This window comes from Mytilus californianus, unplaced genomic scaffold (genome assembly GCF_021869535.1).
Source record: "Mytilus californianus isolate M0D057914Y unplaced genomic scaffold, xbMytCali1.0.p SCAF_3, whole genome shotgun sequence".
In the NCBI taxonomy this organism is placed as follows: domain Eukaryota; kingdom Metazoa; phylum Mollusca; class Bivalvia; order Mytilida; family Mytilidae; genus Mytilus; species Mytilus californianus.
In genome coordinates this window covers 84,761,719-84,785,634 of record NW_026262679.1, presented here as the reverse complement: position 1 = coordinate 84,785,634, position 23,916 = coordinate 84,761,719, and the positions used below count along the sequence as shown (strand labels likewise).

At 32.7% G+C, this 23,916-nt stretch overlaps 1 protein-coding gene across 1 annotated transcript; it reads right to left on the bottom strand.

Annotated features, from left to right (window-relative positions):
* Positions 1-6,236: 6,236 nt before the first annotated feature.
* On the bottom strand, positions 6,237-22,640 carry LOC127733672 (mesenchyme-specific cell surface glycoprotein-like). Its single transcript, XM_052242986.1, has 11 exons — positions 22,581-22,640; positions 19,912-20,090; positions 18,104-18,355; positions 17,301-17,496; positions 15,680-15,824; positions 12,585-12,699; positions 11,993-12,169; positions 9,026-9,100; positions 7,717-7,958; positions 6,923-7,131; positions 6,237-6,412 (listed from the first exon to the last, which is right to left on the bottom strand). The coding sequence occupies exons 2-11, from the start codon at positions 20,084-20,086 to the stop codon at positions 6,307-6,309; spliced, it is 1,692 nt and encodes a 563-aa protein (XP_052098946.1). The 5' UTR covers positions 20,087-20,090; positions 22,581-22,640; the 3' UTR covers positions 6,237-6,306.
* Between the last annotated feature and the right edge of the window lie 1,276 nt (positions 22,641-23,916).

The following is a 23,916-nucleotide window of genomic DNA, read 5'->3' as shown; positions in this document are numbered from 1 at the left end:
TGGTTTAATTTATTTCTGTTTTGTTTGTACTTGTGATTTTGTTTTCTATTATACTGCTATTATAGCTGTTAAATACCTATTGCTGTACTGATTTTTATTGAATCGTTCTTTTATGTACCTTTCGTTAGTTCTCTAAAAAAGAAAAAGGGAGTGAAAGGTGGGAATTGTAAACCGCTAGTGTGACAGAAATGCAGTTTAAGCATAAGACAATATTTGTAATTCAATGTTTAATTGTAATCCATGATTAATTACCCGTTTGAACAATTCATTAACGAAAACTACATGGAAAATCATCCTTTTATCCTTGGTTGCTATGAAACTCGTTGTTGCTAGGGTGCTCTCCTTGAGGTCCGCGCTATTGGTATATTATAAAGACACCGATACATTGTGCGAGTTCGTTCATTTGTTATGTGGCTGTTGATGAATAAGCATCGAAAAGAGAATACCAGCAAATAAAGAAAGTCTAACTGAAAAGTTTGTAAACCAAGTTTGAGTTGAAATCTTGTGGTTTGAAGCAAGCGGTTTAGAAGTCTTTACGATTGTTGCAAGCTACCGGGTTGTTCTGAGGGGCCTGATGGGGGGTCTCATCACGATTCACGAGTTGATTTTTTTGTCAATCACGATTCACAGAAAATAAATTTCCATGATCACGGATCACGAAAATATAAAAAAAAAATCTGTAGAAAAACGGATCACGATAGCGAAAATGCGCCGATCACGAAGAACGAAAATAACCCATCAGGCCCCTCTGTTCTGAAACTGTAATTTTCCACGGGAATGGTCGCAGTCCCTCGAACAGGTAGCTTGTAAGTGTCTGGTGACTTCGGTGTTTCGGAGAATAGGTGTCTCAGAACTAGGTGCTTCGAAGACTAGGTGTTTCAGAACTAGTTGTCTCAGGAACTAGGGTGCTTCGGAGATTAGGTGTTTCAGAACTAGTTGTCTCAGAAACTAGGTGTCTCAGACACTAGCTGTCTCAGGAACCTATGGTTTTGAAGCTTGTCCTCTTATAGTTTTTGAAAGGTTATAATTGTTGAGCAAATCGGTTGGGACCTCTGAGTCAGTGAAAGGATTAAGGATAAATTGAGGTTATAGTTTTTAGACTACTTTTTGATACAAAGTTAATTGTGTAAATATTGTTGTTTCTTTATTAAGTTTCAAAGTTGAAAGGTTGGTCTCGTAGTTTTTAGTAAAGCCTCCAAGTTGTAGTTAGATTTTGAGTTAATTAAAAGATTGATATTGGAGTATCTCAGATTTTGTGAAAACGGATACGAACAGATAGTTTATAAGCCAAACACGTTACACTAGTTCATGTGTCTGTTTCAAATAAAATCATCATAGATACCAGAATTAAAATTTTGTACGCCAAATTAGCGATTCTTCTACAAAAGACTCGTCAGTGACGCTCGAATCAAGAAAGTTGAATACCAAGATGTAGATCACTGCGTACCAAAAATTCCGAAAGGTTTTGACAAATAAGGTAATCTATTCCTGGGATAGAACATCCTTAGTATTTCGAACAATTCAAAGTTTTGTTTACTGTACAGTTAATTTATGATTATTTCCATATCAATGATTATCCATGTCAACACAAAAGTGCTGACTACTGGGATGGTGATATCCTCGGCCTCGGGGAAGAAACCTCCACCAGCAGTGACATGCACAATTCAGGAATCTCGTCAGTGGTTGTCTTTTGCTACATTGAATGATTATTTTTAAAAAGAATGCTAAGTATAGGAAATAAGACTACCCTTATAAGTATGTTATCGCAAACAAAATAAATAGATTTTTAACCAAATTGGAACAATACCATCATGATACGTTTGGCTACACAACTGGTGCTTCTTGTGTTAAATAAATAAAAAATCTGGTACCTAAATGAAGGAAGAAATGTCAAAAAAACGATTTTTTACCAAAATCTGTGACATATAAAAATAAGAAGATGTGGTGTGATTGTCAATGGGACAACTCTCCAACATAGACCAAATGACATAGAAGTTAACAACTATAGGTCACCGTACGGTCTTCAACAATGAGCAAAACCCATACCGCAAAATCAGCTATAAAAGATCCCGAAATGACAAATGTAAAACAATTCAAACAACACAACTAACGGCTTGATTTATGTACAAAACAATGAGCGAAAAACAAAAATGATATACAGCAAACAAACGACAACCACTGATTTACTGGCTCCTGACACGGAACAGGCACATACAGAGTGTGGCGGGGTTAAACATGATTGCGGGCGCCAAACCCACCCCTAACCTGGAACAGTGGTGTAACAGCACAACATATGAACAATGATAGCCAATTTACTATACTTTTACCTTAAGTAACATTCTTCGGATACCATTCACCTAACATAATACACACCGTTCCTTGTTTGAAGAAATAAGAACACGCATAAATAGTTGTTCTCTGTTAGAAGATCAGAAAATTAAATTTGAAACTTTTCTTTCATTTATAGTTTTCAGTGTTGTCATATTTTTAACATTCTGGAAAATGTTCACCATTTCTTTAAAACCGGCAGTTGACCTTTTGATTTGTACCTTCATTCGAGGTGATTTTCTGATTGGTTTTTAACTCTCATGAGACTAACTAGTGTATCACTGACTTATAATAACAAAATTGCTAAGTTTGTAGCATATGTATAGTTTTATAAGTTTCCATTCAATAGTTTGATTCAGACGTATTGAAATATCACGAAATCAGAAAGACACCACTAAAAGTTGCTAGCATGACATTGTGTGGTAACCGATCAGAGATTGAACCTAGTATATACGAACTTCTGTTAAAATGTGACATACTTATACACTGTCATTTAATAAAGAGGTAACGAGAATATCTCGAGAATAAGAAAAGGCAGATAATAGCCGGATAATTTTACATTCTTCCCTTAAAAGTGCAACGTGTACAATCATAAAAAGAGATATTAAAAAAAAAAACATATATAAAGCAGACAATATAGACTTTCCACAAAAGAAAAAAGTAAAATAACAAAAATACCGAACTCCAAGAAAATTCAAAACGGAAAGTCCTTTATTAAATGGCAAAATCAAAATCTCTAACACATCAAACGAACGGAAAACAACTGTCATATTTTTGACTTGGTACAGCATTTTCTTATATAGGAAATGGTGGATTAAACCTGGTTTTATAGCTAGTTAAACCTTTGATTTGTACGACAGCCGCATAGAATTCCAATATATTGACAACAATGTGTGAGCAAAACAAATAGACATAATAGGTAAAAATGTCAAAAATAGGGGTACAGCAGTTAACATGGCTATTGAGTTCTAAGATTCCACATAATAGCTCAAATTTCTGGTCAAACAATCGACATATAATACAATATCATTAATGTTATTTCTTTCCAAAAGAGACATGTAAAAACTATATTTATGATACATTTACATACGAGAACGGACGGTCAAATTTCAAAATATGTTTCTGTAGTATTTCTATCTTAATTTTCGCTGTGTGGAAATCTTGTCAACATTTGTATATGTTTTGGTTTTTCAAATATTTTGGCCTCGAGCATCGATGAAGAGGCATTTATTGACGAAATACGCATCTGGTGCAGTAAAATTGGTACCATTATTGTTTTAAATCCTGTCACTGATCCTGATCTTCGTCTTTACCTAGATATTCTTAAAAACCAAAATAAATATGTTCATGTTGTCCACAACGTATTTGCTTAGAAATAACAGAACGTTTACTTCCGTTGAAATTAAACGTACATGCACTGAAAAGAATAAATAGTAGATTTACTACCTAAATTAGTAACAGATAAATTCTAACTAACTAGTACAACTGTTATTATCTAGGTCTTTCTTTTTAATTTCTCTACCAAGCATTTTACTAGAACGGGTAGAAATTATATTGACAGTAAGGTTTACTTAGTATATTCTAATAGGTTTTTATTTGAGCACATGATCTGAAATAAAAAGTCTTTTAAATATTTGACTATTCATAGTTTGTCTCGGAAGAAAATTTACAACATGCAAGTCTTCATGACCTGATTCTTTTAGGTGTTCTTATGATAAAGCTCATGGAATAATGCTTTCCAGGAACTGACTAAATACATCAATAAAATGGCGTTTCTTTGATATTTATGGTAGTTAATCCTGTTATTTAGGATGAGTTAAATATAGCACATCTTTTTAAAGTTTTGTCTTTTGTGATATACCTACAGTATAAACAGGGAGTAGGTACCAGGAGAGAAATCAAAATTCACATCAAATATTAACAGACATTACCAAAACCAAAAGGAAAAATGTCGTTAGTCCACTGGTCGAGATAAAACAGGGTGAAGGTTGAGATCTAAAAAAAAAACTTTGACCCCACGACATATTCATGGGTCTGTCCAAAATTTCGTCCGTGATTGTCTTATGTAATATCGTAATTTTTTTTATGTTGGAAAATTTGGTAATAATTGAAGACATTTGATTGTTTATGTTTAAACCATTCACATCTTTTTTTTAAACTTGGGTCGATTTAGAGCTTGTCATAATATAAAGCCACTTGTTTATTGTTCAAGATGGTATGTTGCCTCTAGATGACGTTTTGTAATTCTATTCGTTGGTAGATGTCATATTGACGTAAACCTTACATCTCCTTTTATTCATTAAGGGTAAACAATAGCAACTTCATAAACAGTTTAGGTAGATACGACTTGCACTATGCACAAACCAAAGTAAACAAATACACAAAGGAAACATTTTCGTATTGCTTCAAAATATAAATACGTGTATTGATGTTAATCGTAAAACAAATCATAGAACAGTGATTGAACAGCAACAGTAGGATTATAACCTTCATCAATCAGTCTATTAAACCAAAGAGATTGATTCAAAAGACAATTCATAGCATTGTTAGCTTTGTAAGCACTATGACCTTAAATGTTGGATGCCAAATATGAAATACCACTTTTTATCAAATTCCTACAGGTTGAATCGTGTTTCCATAATAAAATTCATTAATGTTTGAGGCGGAAAAAAAATCATTTGTATATATATGATGGATAGAAGCAGACATTTGGCCTTCGAAAATGTCACCTTCGGATCCATCAGAGTAGTTTGCAAAGGTTCCTTAACGTTCAGAAAGCGCGACACTCACCCTACACGATTAATGTCCCAATTCCGACTGATGACAATGGTACCACGTCTTCTTATTTTTATAATGTAGAATATCTTAAGGGATGAGATAAAAAAGGTACTGATCTATCACCAGGGAAAGTAAATAACCGTACCTGTATTAAGCACATTTGCAAGTTCATGTATGCAAATTCTTTTGAAAAAGGATCGATTATTTCCTATCACGAGGCAAGATTATTCCTTGAGATCAAACTTAAAATAACTGGGTTTGTGTCACATTATATTTCTCTTTATTCAATATGCAAATAATATAAATACGTATATTAAGATTTCTAAAGTTGATTTGAAAAACTACCAATCGGCCAATCATTATGACTCGAGATTGTAATAAAGCTTGCTATATTTTATAAATCTGATGCATATATAAAAATCAGGAGATGATGTGGTCTGTCCGTTGAGTCTAAATGATGATTTGGGTGTTTAAAAACGAATGCATGGCTTACCCTCTCGACCAACCCTGTCTCGATCCTTTTGGATTTAATACAATTTCCTCCATGTTTTGTCTGATTTGTATCATTTAAATGGATTTATGAGATTTGGTAAACTACTGATGCCTTTAATTTGTGCTGCGTTGACTTTTGTAACCCAAAAGAATACATGATGCATACAATAATTGAAAAAGACATTGCTTTGTACATGGTAAATCCTACATATTTTCGACATTTACATACCTTTAGTTATATTTATTTATTATACTTCATGTCAAAATGCCAGACTTTGATTGGTTTGATACGAAGGAGACAATTTACTCTATTATCCTTCACGGAGACGCTTGATCAAATGTGCGCTTTATTGAATACGGATGGTTGTTATGTACAAGACGTCATAGTGTATTTCTTTTAATTTGAAACTCAATAGACAGTAATAACAGAACATACTATATAACTAATTAAATAACACATATCTGAGAGAGTGATAGAGCAGATTGTTATCCCTCGAAAAGACATTGTCAACCTTGGCTTCGCCTCAGTTGACAATATTTTCTCGGGGTAACAATCTGCTCTATCACCCTCTCAGCTATGTGTTATGTATATAATAGTAGATACCCCGAGTATGTAGAGTTATAAAAAATAAAACGAATTATATGAAAACATGCTTTATTTTAGGTAACCCGTTCTATATAAATCGTAAAATTTCGATAAAACTGGTATCAGTTGCTGACAAACTGCAGCTCATAGATGCCAAGGGATCCTGACGCAGAACCAATAGCCCAAACTAAAACTTTTCCATTTGGTGATTGAGCTTGGTTGATAATCCTAAAAATTAAATCATATTTATCAGTTTTGTTAATTGGAACAATTGTATGATTTCAAGTCATGTAATTTCATGAAAGTAAAAACGTTTGTTCCTTTGAATTAATACCGTCATGTTTTTATATTAACACGTTTATAAATGAAAAAAAAAACCCAAACATATAGATAGTTTGGCATCAGCTTTCTTTAGCTCTATATTATTCAAATCCAAAATAGAAAAGGGTCCTTTTATAACTTGGATTAGAAATAACTTTTAAAAATTTATTCTGAAGGAACTTAAAGGAAGAAAATATTTTTATACTAGAACATAATATTAATACGCTCTACATTTTCACTTATAATTGACTCCATGGATAATGAAATTATTCAAATTTTGTTTGTGATCATTTTTTTATAGTATGTATTAACCTGTAATTGTAAACTGATACCACTTAAATTATGTTTTTAATAACCCAATGTAAAAAAATCTTGTTTGTATCAGAAGGAGAAAATGAGAGTCATATCAATACATACCCGATATCTGTTATGACGCTATCACCAGTCTGGTTGTTTTTGTACAGCGTATTCCAAGTTTGAGCTATTTGTCCTTCACGGTGCACACTTTCATGTCGTAAAGCAGCATTAACATCACGATAAACATGAATGAGCCCGGTTTTTGTTCCAACAACTACCATAGGTGTGGAATCGAACATACCAACTGCTATAGCAGTAGGTTCTGGACCCTGGAATATCAAGATAGATATAAGAAGATGTGGTATGAGTACCAATGAGACAACTCTCCATCTAAGTCCCAATTTGTAATAGTAAACCATTATAGGTCAAAGTACGGTCTTCAACACGGAGCCTTGGCTCACACCGAACAGCAAGCTATAAAGGGCCCCCAAAATGACTAGTGTAAAATCATTCAAACAGGAAAACCAATGTATTTATTTAACATGAGATAAAAGATGTATGTGTGTGATTCTTATGTTAATTATGTTATGGCATGTTTATCTTGAAAATTTGTTACCTTTGTTCTCAATGTACATGCACTATTACTAATAAGATGTTCAGTAAAAATGTAAGTGCCATTTTGTATTTTTGTACTTATACATTTCATATCAGACAAAAACAGAGACAACTGTTTATTGTAATTTCATTTTGTTAAAGCCCGGAACTAAATTATTTATAAAAATCATACTTATCATTGATCTTTTGTATATTGACTTGGAATATTTACGATTAAATAAGATTATTTATATAAAAAAACATAATATAAATAGTAATGACGCCGATTGAATCTTTTTGTTAAAGGCAGCACAACTTACATGATCATCAGATCTTTCATCTATTTCCTGAAGAGGAGAATAGGCACTATTACTTGCATCACCATTGAAAGTTAACGCATAATTTTCCAATTCCTTTCTTTCAAGTTCATCTTCAGTGTCGTACAGTCTAGTAAAGGTTTGTGTCTGATGAACAGAAATACCACGACCTCCGTAACCCTGAACAGTTTCAATAGAACCCAATGCGGATTTAGGGGCATCTGAATGCCGCACTTGCCATCGACCTGTAAATTTATTTGAAACGTATATATCAACAAGCGCATCCTTGTTCTTAAAGGTTACTTAGTAATCCTACTACCTCCGTTTTTTTTTTTTTGGGGGGGGGGGGGGTCCGTGTTGCTCAGTTTTTAGATTTTTACGGGGTGTTTTGTCGACTGATGTTTGTCTTTTCATTGCTTTCTGTCTTTGTCATGATTTTATCTTCGACTTATGAATTTTGATTATCCCTCTGGTATATTCTACCCCTTTCTTGAGAACTAGTAAATATTTCAAGTCTTCTTTACTATCACTTTACGTTGATACATTTATAGGAAAACTTTCAATTTTGATACTTAAAAGCAGGATATTTTCTATAACATAAAGTAGCGCACTGCAATGCTTCTTGATATTCTTAAAAAATAACTTCAGAAAAATATCCGATGTTATTTTTGATTGGACTTAAAATTTAACCTTCAGGAAAGGAAAACTAATAGAGGAGGAAGTCCTAATTATCTTTTTCTCTGGTTTATCTGAATACCAAAAGAAATAACGACAATACACTATAGTTATATGGATTTCGTCCTCTTTGACAAGTAAATAAATTCATCATAGATACCAGGATTGAAATGTTATACGTCAGACGCGCGTTCCGTCTACAAAAGACTCATCAGTGACGCTGAAAAAGTTGAAAAGTCCAAATAAAGTACGAAGTTGAAGAGCATTAAGGATCCAAAATTCCTAAACGTTTTGCCAAATATAGCTAAGGTAATCCATTCCTGGGGTAGAAAATACTTAGTTTTTCGAAAAATTCAAACTTTTGGAAACGATTAATTTATAATAATGACCATATCAATGATAGTTCATGTCAACACAGAATTGCTGACTACTGGGCTGGTGATACCCTCGGGGAATAAAAACTCCACCAGCAGTGACATCGACCCAGTGGTTGTAAATAAACTCATCAAAGATACCAGGATTGTTAACACATGCCTCATATTTTAAATAACCAAATAAAATATTGACAGTAATTTCATAGTTTGCTGTCTAAAAATAAAAAGGGAACAAACTTGTATTTAGAAGTACGAGAACTTACCAAGACGTTGGTTATCGCGCACTGCTGCTGAAAGGTCAGCCGTCCATGAAATATCTGATTCAGCAAATTCGCCATCTAAAACCAAAGAAAAAGTAAAGTTTCATTTTATTTTTATTCTTTTTCTTATTTATAGATGTCGTTTTGGGAGCTGTCGGTAAAGGTGCACACACCGCGACTCATGTTATGTATTGGCATTTGAAACAAACTTCAAAGACAAATGAAGAATGGTCTGGGTATTGCATAATTGAGGATCAAGTAGTTGCCATTCATCCTCTTCCTAAATGAATTTCGATTACCATAGAAAACATCTCATTTCGCGAAAAAATATGTGACGTCATATTTTTTTTTACTATCAACGCCGTAAGTTATATGACGGTCAAGAATATATGCCGCACATCGTAGATCACTTTTTGTCCATCTTCTTTGTTTTGATGGGTTACTGTCTCATTGACTATTTAGCTACACTCATAAAAGTTTACGTCAAAAGTTCAAAACAAAACGTGGCTACCAAAGCCGACTCCAGCAAAAGTTCCTGGATGACGAGGTAGAAAATCAGACTACATAGTGGTAATTGGTGAACATAAAAGAGAAATGCCCCAGTATAGACTGTATTTAAAGGTGTGTGCGCTATGGTTAAATATTATTATTTGTTTTTCTCCCTTCTGTTAAATAAATAATCGTTTAGGTCACAAAAATGCTTGCTACTCTCTTTCAACTTTTCCTATGATATAAGCATCACTGTGTTTTCTTAGTCAATGCATTTAATATGTGTGCTTAAAAATTCTATATTACTCCGTGTATTTAAATCATCTAAGTTTTTAAATATACTTCTGACATATAATTTTCATACTCTTGTTACTTGTATTACATTTTTTCGCAGAGTTTATCATTCATTTCTTTTTCTACTTTTTAAATTAAAAAAAAACCCGGCTATTTATAGATTTATAGATAACCAATACTTTTATCTAGAAAACAAGCACGCTGACTAGCCGTAAATTTTCCATTAAAAAAAAATATACATTCTATATTGAAAAAAAACCATTTAAGAAACTGTTGTTATTTTTAATGTAACAACCTTAAGATTTGTAAATAACAATTTTCATCTTTCAGAAGTTAACTTATTTGATTTGATTTTTTATTGAATCTGTTTAATTTTTACTACGATAAAAGGAACATTTGTGACAGATTGTTATAAACATGGCAATATTGATTGTTTGAAGTTTAACGCCACTTTCACACTATTGTGCTATTTCGTGGCGGTCAGTTTTTATTGATGGAGGAAGCCGGAGTGCTCAGAGAGAATCATCGACCTTCGGTAGGAAATCTGACAATCCTAATCAATTAAGATTGGAGTCGAGCGCACCTGCCATGTGCGGGATTCTACCCTTACAACCTCAGTGTTGACAGGCTAGTGATACAATAGTTCGACTACTTAGACCAGTCGGCCATCAAGGCCCCGATATGGCAATATAATTCTTTTTTGACGTATTGTGGGTAAACTTTTGTGCTGTTATATGAAAATGATGAATTAAATCTTCTAAGATTTGGGGTAAAATGTTAATAAAAATCATTTTGCTGATATGTTTGAAGGTCACAGCGACTTTATCACGCATATCATTGAGCTCACTGATCAAATAGATAAAATTTTAATGATACAGACTATACTTTTATATGGAGTATATCCTTATCTCAATAAAATTGATAATGGAAATGGGGAATGTGTCAAAGAGACAACAACCCGACCATAGAGTTAATAATTTCAATAAATTTTACTGAAGTCTTTTATCTTAAAAGTCACAGTGACCTTAATACGCAGGTAGCAAGTCATTTCGGACCTTGACCCTTTCGTACCTCTGCCATTTCGTACCCAAAATTACCATTTCGTACCCAACATTTACCATTTCGAACCTATGATCAAAACCATTTCGTACTATATGGGCCAGCTGCATATACCATTTTGAACCTCATTGACTGAATACATGTTTTCTATTTCGTATCATATATTTGTAAATATTTTCAATGTTATACCTACAAAGGTATTGGAGATAATTTAACAAAGGGAGGACCCTCGATACTGCATCATTATAAGTTTTAGAATTATTTATATTTAATGCATACTGGTCCATTCAACAAGATATACAAACAATTATTGTTTAGATAAACGCATAAAGAAGTAAAATATGTTATAAAACATTTTGAGATGATTTTAATTTAAAAAAATAAATAAAACATAAATAAAATGCTTAGAGCAGTTGAAATTTTCTTAAGTCCTATGATTTGTTTAACCAAGCAGTACATGGCATCTGTAATAGTTTTTCATTGCATTTTGTCTAGTTTAAACATAACACATATATCAGACACATTTTACACTTTAGTAACGTCTTCTCCAAAGGAAGGATTTGTGATACATGTAAGTGAATAATTAAATATTCCATGAGGTACGAAATGGCATACATACAAATCTTCCATGATGTACGAAATGGCATACATATAAATATTCCATGAGGTACGAAATGGTCAAGGTACTAAATGGTCAGGGTTCGAAATGGTTTTACCGAGGGTACAAAATGAGCGGTACGAAATGGTCGGGGTACGAAATGCCTATAATTCAATACGCATGGCGTTAAAATAAGTTATATAAAATATTAAAGGACACAATAAAATTGAGAATGGAAATGAGGAATGTGTCAAAGAGACAACAATCCGACCGAAGAGCAGAAAATAGCCGATGGCCACCAATGGGTCTTCAACACAGCGAGAAAATCCCGCACCCGGAGGCGGGCTTCAGCTGGCCCTAAACAAAAATGTGTACTAGTTCAGTGAAAATCGACTTCATACTAAAATCATACAATACCAACATCTCATGAATATTCAGCTAAAGTATTAGAGGGTCAATATCCATCTTCACATGAGAGTTGTTGAATTATTTTTATTTTTATTTTTATAAGATTAATATGATTTACTAACCTTGGGCAATTGTTCTTGCTCGCTTAGATTCGTCAAATTCGTCGCCTTGGGCAGCAGTATATCGTTTTATCATTCCTTGTTCTGCAGTTAATATAACCTCCATACCATTGAAAGTAGTGATCTCAATATCAGTAGCTTGTCTCATGGAATAAACCGGATAGAACGATAATTTCCCCCCTTAAACAAAGGAAATGATAATATTAAAATATATGTAAACAATACGCTAAGTTTCTTTATAATCCATTTACAGAGGATCAGACTCTACGAGATATTAAACTACAATAAATTTTTCAACTTTATTAAAGACACTTTCATATGCAAATCATCCTTTATTAAGAGTAGTACAAGTCAAGTCATCATACCTTAAAAATAACAACATAAACAATAAAAAAGACCCCCCCCCCCCCAAAAAAAAAAAAAATAAAAAAAAAATAGAAAAATAAAAAAATAAATAAAAAAGTGTGTTTCGGAGCATTTTGTTCTGTTTACACCTTTAATTTAACGAATGACGGTTTGCTTTTGTAAATTTTTTTATTTGTTAATGGATAAGATAAGGCTTTAGTTTAAAATTCATAACAACATATTATTATACCTCCATCTTGATCACTGCAATCGATACCGAAATACTGCCAATTCTTTTCTCCAAGAGGAAATATTTCATTAACATTATATGCATTGATATCAATTCTTGCAACTGCATTATTTTCCTGTTAAAAGAAACGTTATGTTTATGTATAATATATAGATTGATATAGACAAAAATATAAGAAATTAAAAGATCTGGAATTTAAAGGGATTTCTAAAATTACACCCGTTAAAAAATACAAGGCACTTTTTTCCTGAGAAATTAATAAGTATTCCCCAATGCATATACTTTTTGTAAAAAATACTTTCATTTTGACTTTCTTGAAGTAGCTGTTTAAAACATTCATCTATTTACATAAACCTGATGAAACTCCTCCGATCGGCGTGCAAATTATTTTAAGGCGACCTTCCTAAATTTTGAGAGCCACAACCCACTTCTTTTACAATCGTTGTTCAACACATAACACCCACTGATGTATTCAAGACTCGATGGAGAACATTTATTAGAAGTCCACCAATGCGTGGTGAACAGTTCTAGGTGCCAGCCACAAATTGTACTTTATTCACGCTTTGAGAAAAACAAAAAAAATAAACAGCTGCGCCATGAGCGCATGATACGCCCGTCGTCTTGTGTGTGAATTTTTATGCAATATGCATAAATAGTTTCTGACATACGGCGTGACATGCGAAAACCCCCCTTTTTTTTTTACAAAAAACTCAATATCTCTAAAATAAAATTTTGAATCAAAACCAAAAAGTATACAGATCTTTAGATTAATATAACTAAGAAGTGTGTAAACTTTTAAGCAATAATGATAAATCGTTTTTGAGATACGGCGCGACATGTGAAAACCCCCCTTTTAAAAAAAAAAAATCAATATCTCAAAAATAAAATTTTGAATCAAAACCAAAAAGTATACAGATCTTTAGATTAATATAACTAAGAAGTGTGTAAAATTTTAAGCAATAATGATAAATCGTTTCTGAGATACGGCGCGACATGTGAAAAACCCCTCCTCCTTTTTTTACAAAATACTCAATAACTCAAAAATCAAATTTTGAATCATCACTAAAAAGTATACAGATCTTAAGGTTAATATAACTAAGAAGTGTGTAAAGTTTAAAGCAATAATCATAAACTGTTTTTGAGATACGGCGCGACATGTGAAAAAACCCTCCCCTTTTTTAACAAAATACTCAATATCTCTAAAATAAAATTTTGAATCATCACCAAAAAGTATACAGATCTTAAGATTAATATAACTAAGAAGTGTGTGAAGTTTTAAGCAATAATCATAAATTGTTTTTGAGATACGGAGCGACATGTGAAAAAAAAACACACACCTGTTTTAGTTACTAAGTCCCGTAACTTCAAAAGTTTCAATCTTATTTATCCAAAAAGTATACAGATCGTTTGACAATCATAAGAAACAACTATGTTAAGTTTCATGAAATTTGGATAAGTCATTCTCAAGTTACGGTGCGACATGTTTACGCCGGACAGACAGACGGACGGACGGACAGACGGACAGACAGACGGACGGACACCGGACATTTGTATACCATAATACGTCCCGTCAAAAATTGACGGGCGTATAAAGAGCACACAAAAATAAAAAAAAAAAAAAAATAAGACATAAAAAACAAAATAAAACCTTTATTTAGCCTTAACATTTAAGTAAGCATGCAGATTTGGAATTTTCACGATTCTTTTTTTTCACGATCTCTATACACCAGAAAAGAGTATGAAAAGAAAAGTAGCATTCGCATTTATTTATACTAAATGTAACAATAACAGTAAGGTTTTTTTTACAAATAGTCTAAATGATCCTCATCGATTGTGACCGGAAGTTTCAAGAGTCTGAAATATGCTGGACCTAGTCTGAATTGAAAACAATTTTTTTTTCGTAGCTGCACATGAAACTTGGATCAAACGTTGTCAAGAACAATTCAAACTTGGTCTGAACTATTAAAATAATACTTTGGTTAGTCCGAAGCGCTTTTCGGATTTACCCTTATGAGGAACGCTCAAACCAAAAATTTAATGACCAAGGATATATAAGTACTGTCCTTAGTCAGGAACCTATTGACTAGTGGTTGTCGTTTGTTGTTGTGGTTTACTTAGGGGCCAGCTGAGGACCACCTCCGGGTGCGGGATTTTCTCGCTGCATTGAAGACCCATTGGTGGCCTTCGGCTGTTGTCTGCTTTTTGGTCGGATTGTTGTCTTTTTGACATATTCCCCATTTCCATTCTCAATTTTATAAGTGTTTCTCGTTTCTCGTTTTTTATATAGATTAGACCGTTGGTTTTCCTGTTTGAATGGTTTTACACTAGTCATTTTTGGGGCCCTTTATAGCTTGCTGTTCGGTGTGAGCTAAGGCTCCGTGTTGAAGGCCGTACTTTGACCTATAGTGGTTTACTTATACAAACTGTGACTTGGATGGAGAGTTGTCTCATTGGCACTCATACCACATCTTCTTAATACTAGTATATCTATTTCAAATACACGAGGAGCTACATATATATGATCAAAAAGCACCAAAAAGAACAGCCAAAATCCATGTAAAATTTGCCAAGAGGAGTTGGAACTTTAGTTTCTTATCATTTTCTACTAAATTAATCAACGGAGAGTTTACAAAAGGTATGATAACTGACTGGTATAGTTCAGATTGGAGTCAATACAATTTTAAAATTTACCATTCAAATTAAATTTGAAGAACAAATTCGCAGTAATGTTGCAAAAAAATCAACAGTATACAGTCATTGAAATGAGGCAAATGGCTACTAACAATTCGTAAAAAGTTTACATATCTCCGGGAATAAAAGTTTACACATCTCTATTAATAAAAATTTTACATATGTCTGGGTATAAAAAGTTTACACATCTCTTGGAATAAAAAGTTTACATATGTCTAGGAATAAAAAGTTTACATATCTCTTGGAATAAAAAGTTGACACATCTCTGGGAATAAAAAGTTGACACATCTCTGAGAATAAAAAGTTGACACATATCTGGGAATAACTTACAGAACATATGCAGTTGCGCATAAACTGAAATAATATTAAAAAAGTTAATATCAAACAAAACTTTGCATACTTACAGGAAGAGAGATATAAGCGAATCGTTGGTCGTTGCTAATGGTAACTTGTTCAGGTTCAAGGTCGTCAGACATTTTGTTTATTATACCAGCATTATGGTTTCCTCGATAAACCCACCTTACTCCTTTATTTTGGTACTCGGTTTCCCTAAGCGAAAACATGCAGCAATACAGGATTTATGAACATCGACCAAAAACTACGTGGAGAAATAAACAAAGGGTGAAAGAAGTAAATCTGGGTTGAAACACTCTAAAAGGACCTAAGTCCAGATTAAGATTTGCTACAAATTCCTATGCACGATTTCAATTTAGTCTGTTGAAGTTGAATAGGAAAATTGGTTCAAATCTTTTAGTTAGTAGCTTTATTTGTAAAACAAAAGTAACAGTTACAGTTCATGAAATAATATAGACTTATATTTGCAAAAGTATGAACCATCATGATATAATATATGCGGTCAATATAAGACGTTTTAAATAAAAATTTAATATTCTTGCATTTCCTTTTATTATTGTTACTTTGTTAGCTGCTTCATCAATATGCTTTTATTCTGTGGTACATAGCTGTTGTTGACTTTGATATATATGAATACAGGGAGATTTTGGAGACCATGTAAAGTTGTATTTATGATTACCAAAAATTTGAAATCAATTATACTCGATTACGTTTTTGTACGTATGAACATACAGTTCAAAACATTCAGATATAAGAATTCAAACTGATATAATTATTACCTCTTTTGGTCTATCATTTCATTGTACGCAATTTCATGCTATGCATGTGTTTCCTTTTGCTGTATTTTTCTCTGTTGTTTTCTTAAGGTAGATCATAGGTATATGTTTCCCGAGATAGAATTTTCTTATACTTTGCCAAAATGAAGATTTTACTATGCTCTTTTTAAAAATATAATAAAAAAGATGGGTCACCGTGCTATTTTTCAAGCTACTAGTCGTTGAAAATTGCATAAATTTGGTTAGAATGATCATAAAAAAAACATTTTTGTGCATAAAAAGAAATCTATGAGATAGAATTTTGAAATAAATTGTGAGAAGATAGGTTTTATAATATGTTTTAGGAAAATAAAAAGAAAAAATGGGGTCCCCGAACTTGTTATCTTGCTACAAGTAAAAATAAAAAATTTCCCTATCAGTCCAGTATAAATTTTTTACTGAAAGAGTTATCTCCCCTTGAATGGCTTAGTTGAAAAAAAATGATTCTAAAACACAAATGTTTTTTATTTGTTTAAATATTTTGGATAATGCAATAAATCAGCAAGTTTTCTTCATATATATAAACAGTCTAACCAATAAAATTGCACATCTGTCTACACATTTGCAGATTTGGGCAAATAACTAGACTTATTGTGTACTGCGATAGTACAATCCAAGATGGCGGTTACCGTGAATCTACCTTAAGTAAAGTAGGAGCAATGCTATCTTGATCAAGAACGTCTGAAAATCTTGCTACTATCAAATACATATACATTTGATGTCTTTTGATATCTTTTCCGTGGGGAAATTCCTATTTTTTGGGATTGATATAATTGTTGAGTCTATTTTTTTCTTTCTTGATTTAAAATTTCACAACATCATTTTTTTTTTTTTTTATTCACGTAATAAAAAATACCTGCCAGATAAAAACAGATCGAAACTGATTGTGACCAAAGCTGGAGACCCAACGTCATTTCTAAGGAGAATCGTTACTGTCCCTGGTGGATCAACAAAAGACTGAGCAATTTCATCCAAGTTACCACGACCTTCATTAGCGATGATAAGCTTCTGGCAATCAGACGTAAAAGCAAGTCCTTTAGGATCAACTCCAACTGTTAATTTTTTTTTTAAACAACATTAAAGAGTTATACTTTAAGTGTTAATTTTATATAATCTTGCCCTTTTTCACGTTTCTATTTGAAAACAAGAAAATATGGAACAGTGAAGCATTGTATATACGTCAATAATTACATTACATGTATGTTTCATTAGAATCCTTACTTTTGATTGGCTAACACCAATCGAGATGCATTCTTAAATTCTAAAATCAGATTTTATCTACAAATAAAATTCAACATTCATGACATTATGTGCTTCCTGTGACAACGTCATAAGAATGCATAGGAAAACAACCGACAAATTTGATATAACACTTATTTCATGGTTGTAGCATATGTAATTATAACAATTGAATGCTTTTTTTATTGTTATGTTATAGGTTGTAAAAGCGTTGATCATGCGCACATTTTTAGTTTGAAGCGCTTCCAAGCTTCATACATAATGTGCTTCGGTCCACGCTTTTACACCTCAATAAAATTACAAAAAGAAGCATATGAGCAACACAAAGTTTGGTTTTTTTCATAATCTCTGCAGATTAATTCTATTCGTTTTCAATAAGCCTATTGAACAAATAGAATTCAACATCAAATTATGTTATACCTTGTTCTCTTCCAAAACTAACTAGCTGAACATTACCACGTTGAAAAGTTCTAAAGAGTTCCACGTGTCCTTCTTTAGTGGCTAACGATGATTCTATGCTGACCGCTACCGTGTCACCACAAACGGCAATATCATTTGCCTTTCCATTGTCAACAGCATCAAATGAGTGGGTGTAGAGTTTATTAGGGGCGGACGGGTTAGAAATATCAATAACATGAAGAAGACGTGGTTGATTGGCTCCTGATTGACTACCTGAAATCAAATCCGTTATCTTTTCATTTCTTCTTTCGGTTCTTTTGTTATAAAATTCGGAACAAAATAAGAATAAGAATACAAGTATATAATTTTAATTCTAAGAAAACGAACTTGTTTCCATTTTTGTATAAAAAATACTCCATAACTGGGTCGTATTAAAAGCCTCAAATATAGATTGCTAACCTTATAACAAATATACAAGTGTCGTCTTATCAAATAATATACTAGTATATCAAGTATCGCCTAGGAAAACATATCAGCATAAGACGATCTTGATGTTTTCCTTTCAAAAAGTTTAAAAAGGAAAAAATTAACGATCATTATTGTAAAATATTTAAATAATATTCGGGCCTTTACTCTTATAATCTAATTACTAATTTTATTTTGGTGCAACACTTTACTAATCACAACCGGTGATTTTAATAAAAGCAACTAATAATGTACAACACTATCAGAATAATTTTCGTATTGGTACATTTACACCCCATGCTTCTTATGATTGCCTCTAAATATTCAAGATGTCTAAAGGCATAGCCCTTTAAGTGGTTATTAGCAAGATTTAATATTTCAAGCAGTCGCATCATTGCTCAGTGTACAATATTTTGATGGAAAACGATATATAAACTATGTAATATTTGTCAATTAATTGAAATGGAGAAGTCTTCAAAGCATCTATATTTGCAGTGTTAAATCCACAAAAAAATAATTGTCACATCCGAATTATAATGCCCATTTGATTCGAGGATTGGTAGAAGCTTAGAAGAAGTTAATTATGATTTTTGTCCTGACTTAAACTTAAATGTGTACAAATTACTATGAGATTTACTAAGTACAATACAAAAATCTCGTGTTAATAGCACTGAAAAAGGCAAATAGTGCTCTCTATCTAACTCGAAAAGCTATTAATTAAAGAGAAAAAGTTAAAAATCAAAATCAAAACTGAAAAAATTAACATGATCGCTGAAAATGGCATATTTTGAATTTTTGAGTCGATACGTTCGTTAATCGTATTTATATGATACCACTTTTTATCCGCAATTCTTTCCAAACCAATGATTGAATTTCAATAAAAATAACAGAAAGTCTATAGAGTTGATTGACATTATACTTAGGCGGATTAGGCTATACTAAGGTCCTTTTTGGATAGATCAGCTCTTCAACGTTTGTATCATTTTTTTCATTTCGGCCTCGAGAATTACTAATGAGACATTAACTATCGAAATGCGCATCTGGTGCAGTAAACTGGTACTGTTTATGAGATTACTTCTGCCAGTGGACTGTTAGTCCCTAAGGGTTTCACAAGCTCAGTAGCCAGTACTGAGCTACGTGCATGATATTGTTTAATTTTAAATTTGCTATTATAAAATTTTGAAAATCGTTTTAAATCGAGGAATATATCTCCACCTCGCATGTCTAGATTTCATTGGCTATACTTGTCTTTTTTGGTTTGATAAGCTCTTCAACGTTTTAGTTTAACAAAATACAGATTCGTTAATTACAGTGTATATAAGCATACTTAAGTGAAAACACACATACACACTCACACACCTTACCTAACACATACAGTATCCGTTCTTGTGAATCATAAGCAGCTTTGTGAGCAGCGTTTCTTAAAAATCCATAATCATTGTTGGTAGTATAGGGAAGTTTTAAGTAGCTAAGTTTGTTCAACTGAAACTGAGAGTATACGGCTGACGTGTACAGAACAAGTAGTACTAGGGTCTTCATTTTTCTGTAAAACATTTGAAACGATTAAAAAAAAAATCCTAGAATACATAATTTTAAATTATTAATTGTAGAACTCTTATTTATGATAAAACTAGTTCTGTCCACTGGAAGAATACATTTGTAGATGGGGAACATGTGTATTATCGGATTATCATGTGTAAAAAAAGAAGTCATATATTTTTATTATTTTTTAACATTAAATATGTCTTATGGGTTGGCCAAATACAAAACCTCTTTCTAAAATACTAATATCTATTCTATCAGTAATCTGAATCGAATTTCAGAGTGACTGTGGAAATATGGCCGCATATCGAGGGGCGCACTGAAGCAGATGTTTGTTCAAAATATTTGTAGAGTATATACAATTCAAATTCCTCTCTTCATGCGGTAGTGTTAATTTAACGTTCAATTTCTTCGCCATTTACTCAAGCATCCCGTTTTAAAATTAATTTTAGAATTCAAACAAGTAGTCCAAGTAAAAACAAATGGTAAACGGAGGTACGAATTGTCTTAGGTAGGAACAAATCATAATTCGTCAAAAACACACATTCTGATTCCAACAAAAAATAAATAAGGCATCATTAAGAATCTTGATTTTATTTTACTGACAACATATTTGTGGACGTGCTTAACTATTGGAAGCAATATGGGATCCAATTTTGATTCTTTTCTTACTGACTTGTTTTTTTTTGTTTGGAAGAAACATTCTGTATATAGAGGTGTCTTAAGAAAAACAAAAGAAGCCAGCGATTTCATCAACTTTACCTTCGGCCATATAGATAATGTTCTTTTGCTGATACACACAAGGGTATAGAAATATGGTCACCTTGGTGTTCGTCTTACCGACAGCAAAAGTTTGTACGTCCGCTTGACTGTGTGGGATGTACAATGCGCAGCCAACTCCCTGTCAGAATGGGGGCGTTAAATCAGAAGCCATGTTGAGAGAGAGTGTCACGCTCTATGCACGTTAACGAACCCGTGCAAAAATTGTGTGAGGGGTCCGTAGGTGGCCTTTTGCAATTCAAAATGTGTGTCCCTATCCAACATACCCTCATATCACAGTGAGTCAAAATTTCCCGCCTTTCATCACGGTCGACCCTACCTTGCAGAAACTAACTATTGCATTCATTGTTTATTCGCTCTCAATCGTCATGTACATGTATGTGATATTTACCACTGGACGTTAAGAAAACAATAATCAATTAATTAACCAATATTTTACTGGTTATTTCCCATTTTTGTGACTGTTGATCGCCTTTCTCCAATCGAACTGGAAATAAAGGATACTACAGACACAGTTGAATCAGCTTCATATCTTGATTTACATTTAAGAATTGACAAAGGGGATAGATAGAGAGCTAGTGAGATTTTAGAGCAAAAGAGATGACATGTATTTTCTCATTGCGAACTTTCCATATCTATATATATCAATATTCGAGCAGCACTTGAATATGGGGTATAGATGTATACATCCAGTTGATGGGATATCTGAAGACCTTGCCTTGCCCATAAACATTTCCTTGATAGAGGGTTGTTGCTTACAAGGAACCTACTGATTCAAGGTTTGGTATAATTGTAGTGGTCACGTCATAGTTTTACAAACGCCATTATGACTAGGTTGACTCTTACAAAATATCCGTGTCATTCAACCACCTTTCCCCGTCACGCTTAATACTGAATATGACTTACTGCTGTTATTTTTACTTGTCACGAGCAACACATCTGCTAACAATGGTATCCTTATTGCACCAGGAACTTGAGCAGAAATTATAAATTGTGGTTTAAAGTATAATATTTATTAATTCCCATTTTATGATTGGTGTATAGAAAAGAATAGAATAGAATATTTTTATTCAACAAATTAGGACCCTAGGAGGGCCTTAACACACCAAACAATATCATTTTAGACATTTGCAGAACAATGATATATGCAAACTAGACAGTAGACATGTAAAAACACAACAAACAAAAAAAACAAAAAAACGCAACATGATATTAAAATAAAATTAATAGTATGTTGGTATTGACACAAGTGCATCAGGCAATGTATTTTGACTACTTAATGAACACAAGGCATAAGTAATTGGTGCCTTATGGAGAAATACCTTCAGACAAGTGAGAGAAAAAAGCACAACATATTTAATAACGCGGTATACCGCAAATCACTTTGATTAATGTGTATAGTTATGCTTTTGTTTTATACTATTTTTAGGTTTGACCATTATCATTGTCATTAGCATTACAGCAATTTGTACTTTAAGGCACAATAATTTACATTTATAGTCCTGTATTTATGTAATGGACAACTTTTTATGTCCAATCATTTAACGTGAATATGGTATTCTACATATCCTAGGTCAGTATTCCTGATGTTGCTTTCACCTAGTTTTCCTTAAACGTTTGGAATACTATGCAAAAGTATCAGAATGCTAAATACGGCATGACAGTACTAATAATAGTATTAGAAGTAAATTTGTTCAACATAAAAACTTACCAGACTACTGGTCTATACTGATAGTAAATCTTGTGTGAAATCTCTGTGCAATCTGTTAGATTTCCATCGATTTATCTCCACTCAAGATTGTATCACAGCCACTTGTCATTTCGTTTATGTAAGTGAAATTGTGAAAAGTGAAAAATGTTTTTGAATAACATTTAGGGTAACACCATTGAGTCAGAGTAAAAACGGCGGTTGTTTGCTTCAAAAAGACAATTATTCCCATCCCATTATTAATATAATAAGGACAATTAGGATTTTTTAAGATTTGATGAGGGGTTGCACAAGAAGCTTGTATGAAATATAAATTCCCATTTATATATTTATTTCGAGAAAAATATACATCTTCATTGAATTTGTAGAGTCTCAAATAACGAACAGTTCTTGTATAACCTTATATACCATATAATGTATTATAAATTCTAAATGAACTGGCTGAACATTGCCTAATGTTTTTATATTCAAGCAAGTTTTAATCTGTTCATTGTTCATGTAATGGATAATACTTCTTGTCAAATTTGAGAACACACTATGGTAAATTTGAAACACATTGGATCGGATGGCATGATTTAATAAAAAATCACTTTAAATTTGTCCTTAAAAAAATGAATAAGCTGATGACATATCAGATATCTGTGATAGTCTCTATTAAATCATTTACGACTAGTTTAGACTAGAGGTAGCATAGAGATTCATTTACTGAAAATACGCCTTCTTTAAAGACCTATGTAAACCTTCATTTTTTTGCATTCCTCCGCTTTCAATAGACAGGCAAATAGAATAAATCATATCCGTCTTTCCGTCATTCCGACATCTAACAACTGTGTCGAGATTTTTCGTTATGTCTGTTGATAGTTTTCTGGCATTAGGTTCATTAAACCCCCTCAGATATACTTTTGTGGATACAGAAGGAATCACTGTCCGTCCGTCCGTTGACTAAAATTTGGAATATTGTATGTGTTGATCCTTTTTTTGAATTTTGAAAAGTAGAGCTGCAACAAAGAAAGTTGCTTAGTTACTAGTAAGTTCAAATGCTTGTAAAATTGAATAATGTTTTTTTATCGGTCGGTATCTAAATAAACTCATCATAGATACCAGGCTTAACATTTTGTACACAAGACACCCGTTTCGTTTACGAAAGACTCATCAGTGACGCTCGAATCAAATTAAATTTTTTCAATGGTTTATAAGCTCCTGTATATATGAAGAAACAAGATGTTGACCATATATCAATGAGATGTACCTAAGGAATTTGTGTTTAGGATCAGAGTCTTATAACTTTGGATATCTGTTTGTCAAATTTGAAGGGTGCTTGTCTTCATGAGACCACCCA

Excerpts from the sequence above, each read along its gene's own strand:
- LOC127733672 (XM_052242986.1), bottom strand. The coding sequence starts at position 20,086 with ATGAAGACCCTAGTACTACTTGTTCTGTACACGTCAGCCGTATACTCT. Across the intron at positions 17,497-18,103 it reads TAGTTTTGGAAGAGAACAAG|TTGGAGTTGATCCTAAAGGA; the intron begins GTATAACATAAT and ends AAAAATTAACAG. Across the intron at positions 7,132-7,716 it reads ATGAAAGATCTGATGATCAT|GGTCCAGAACCTACTGCTAT; the intron begins GTAAGTTGTGCT and ends TTGATATTCCAG.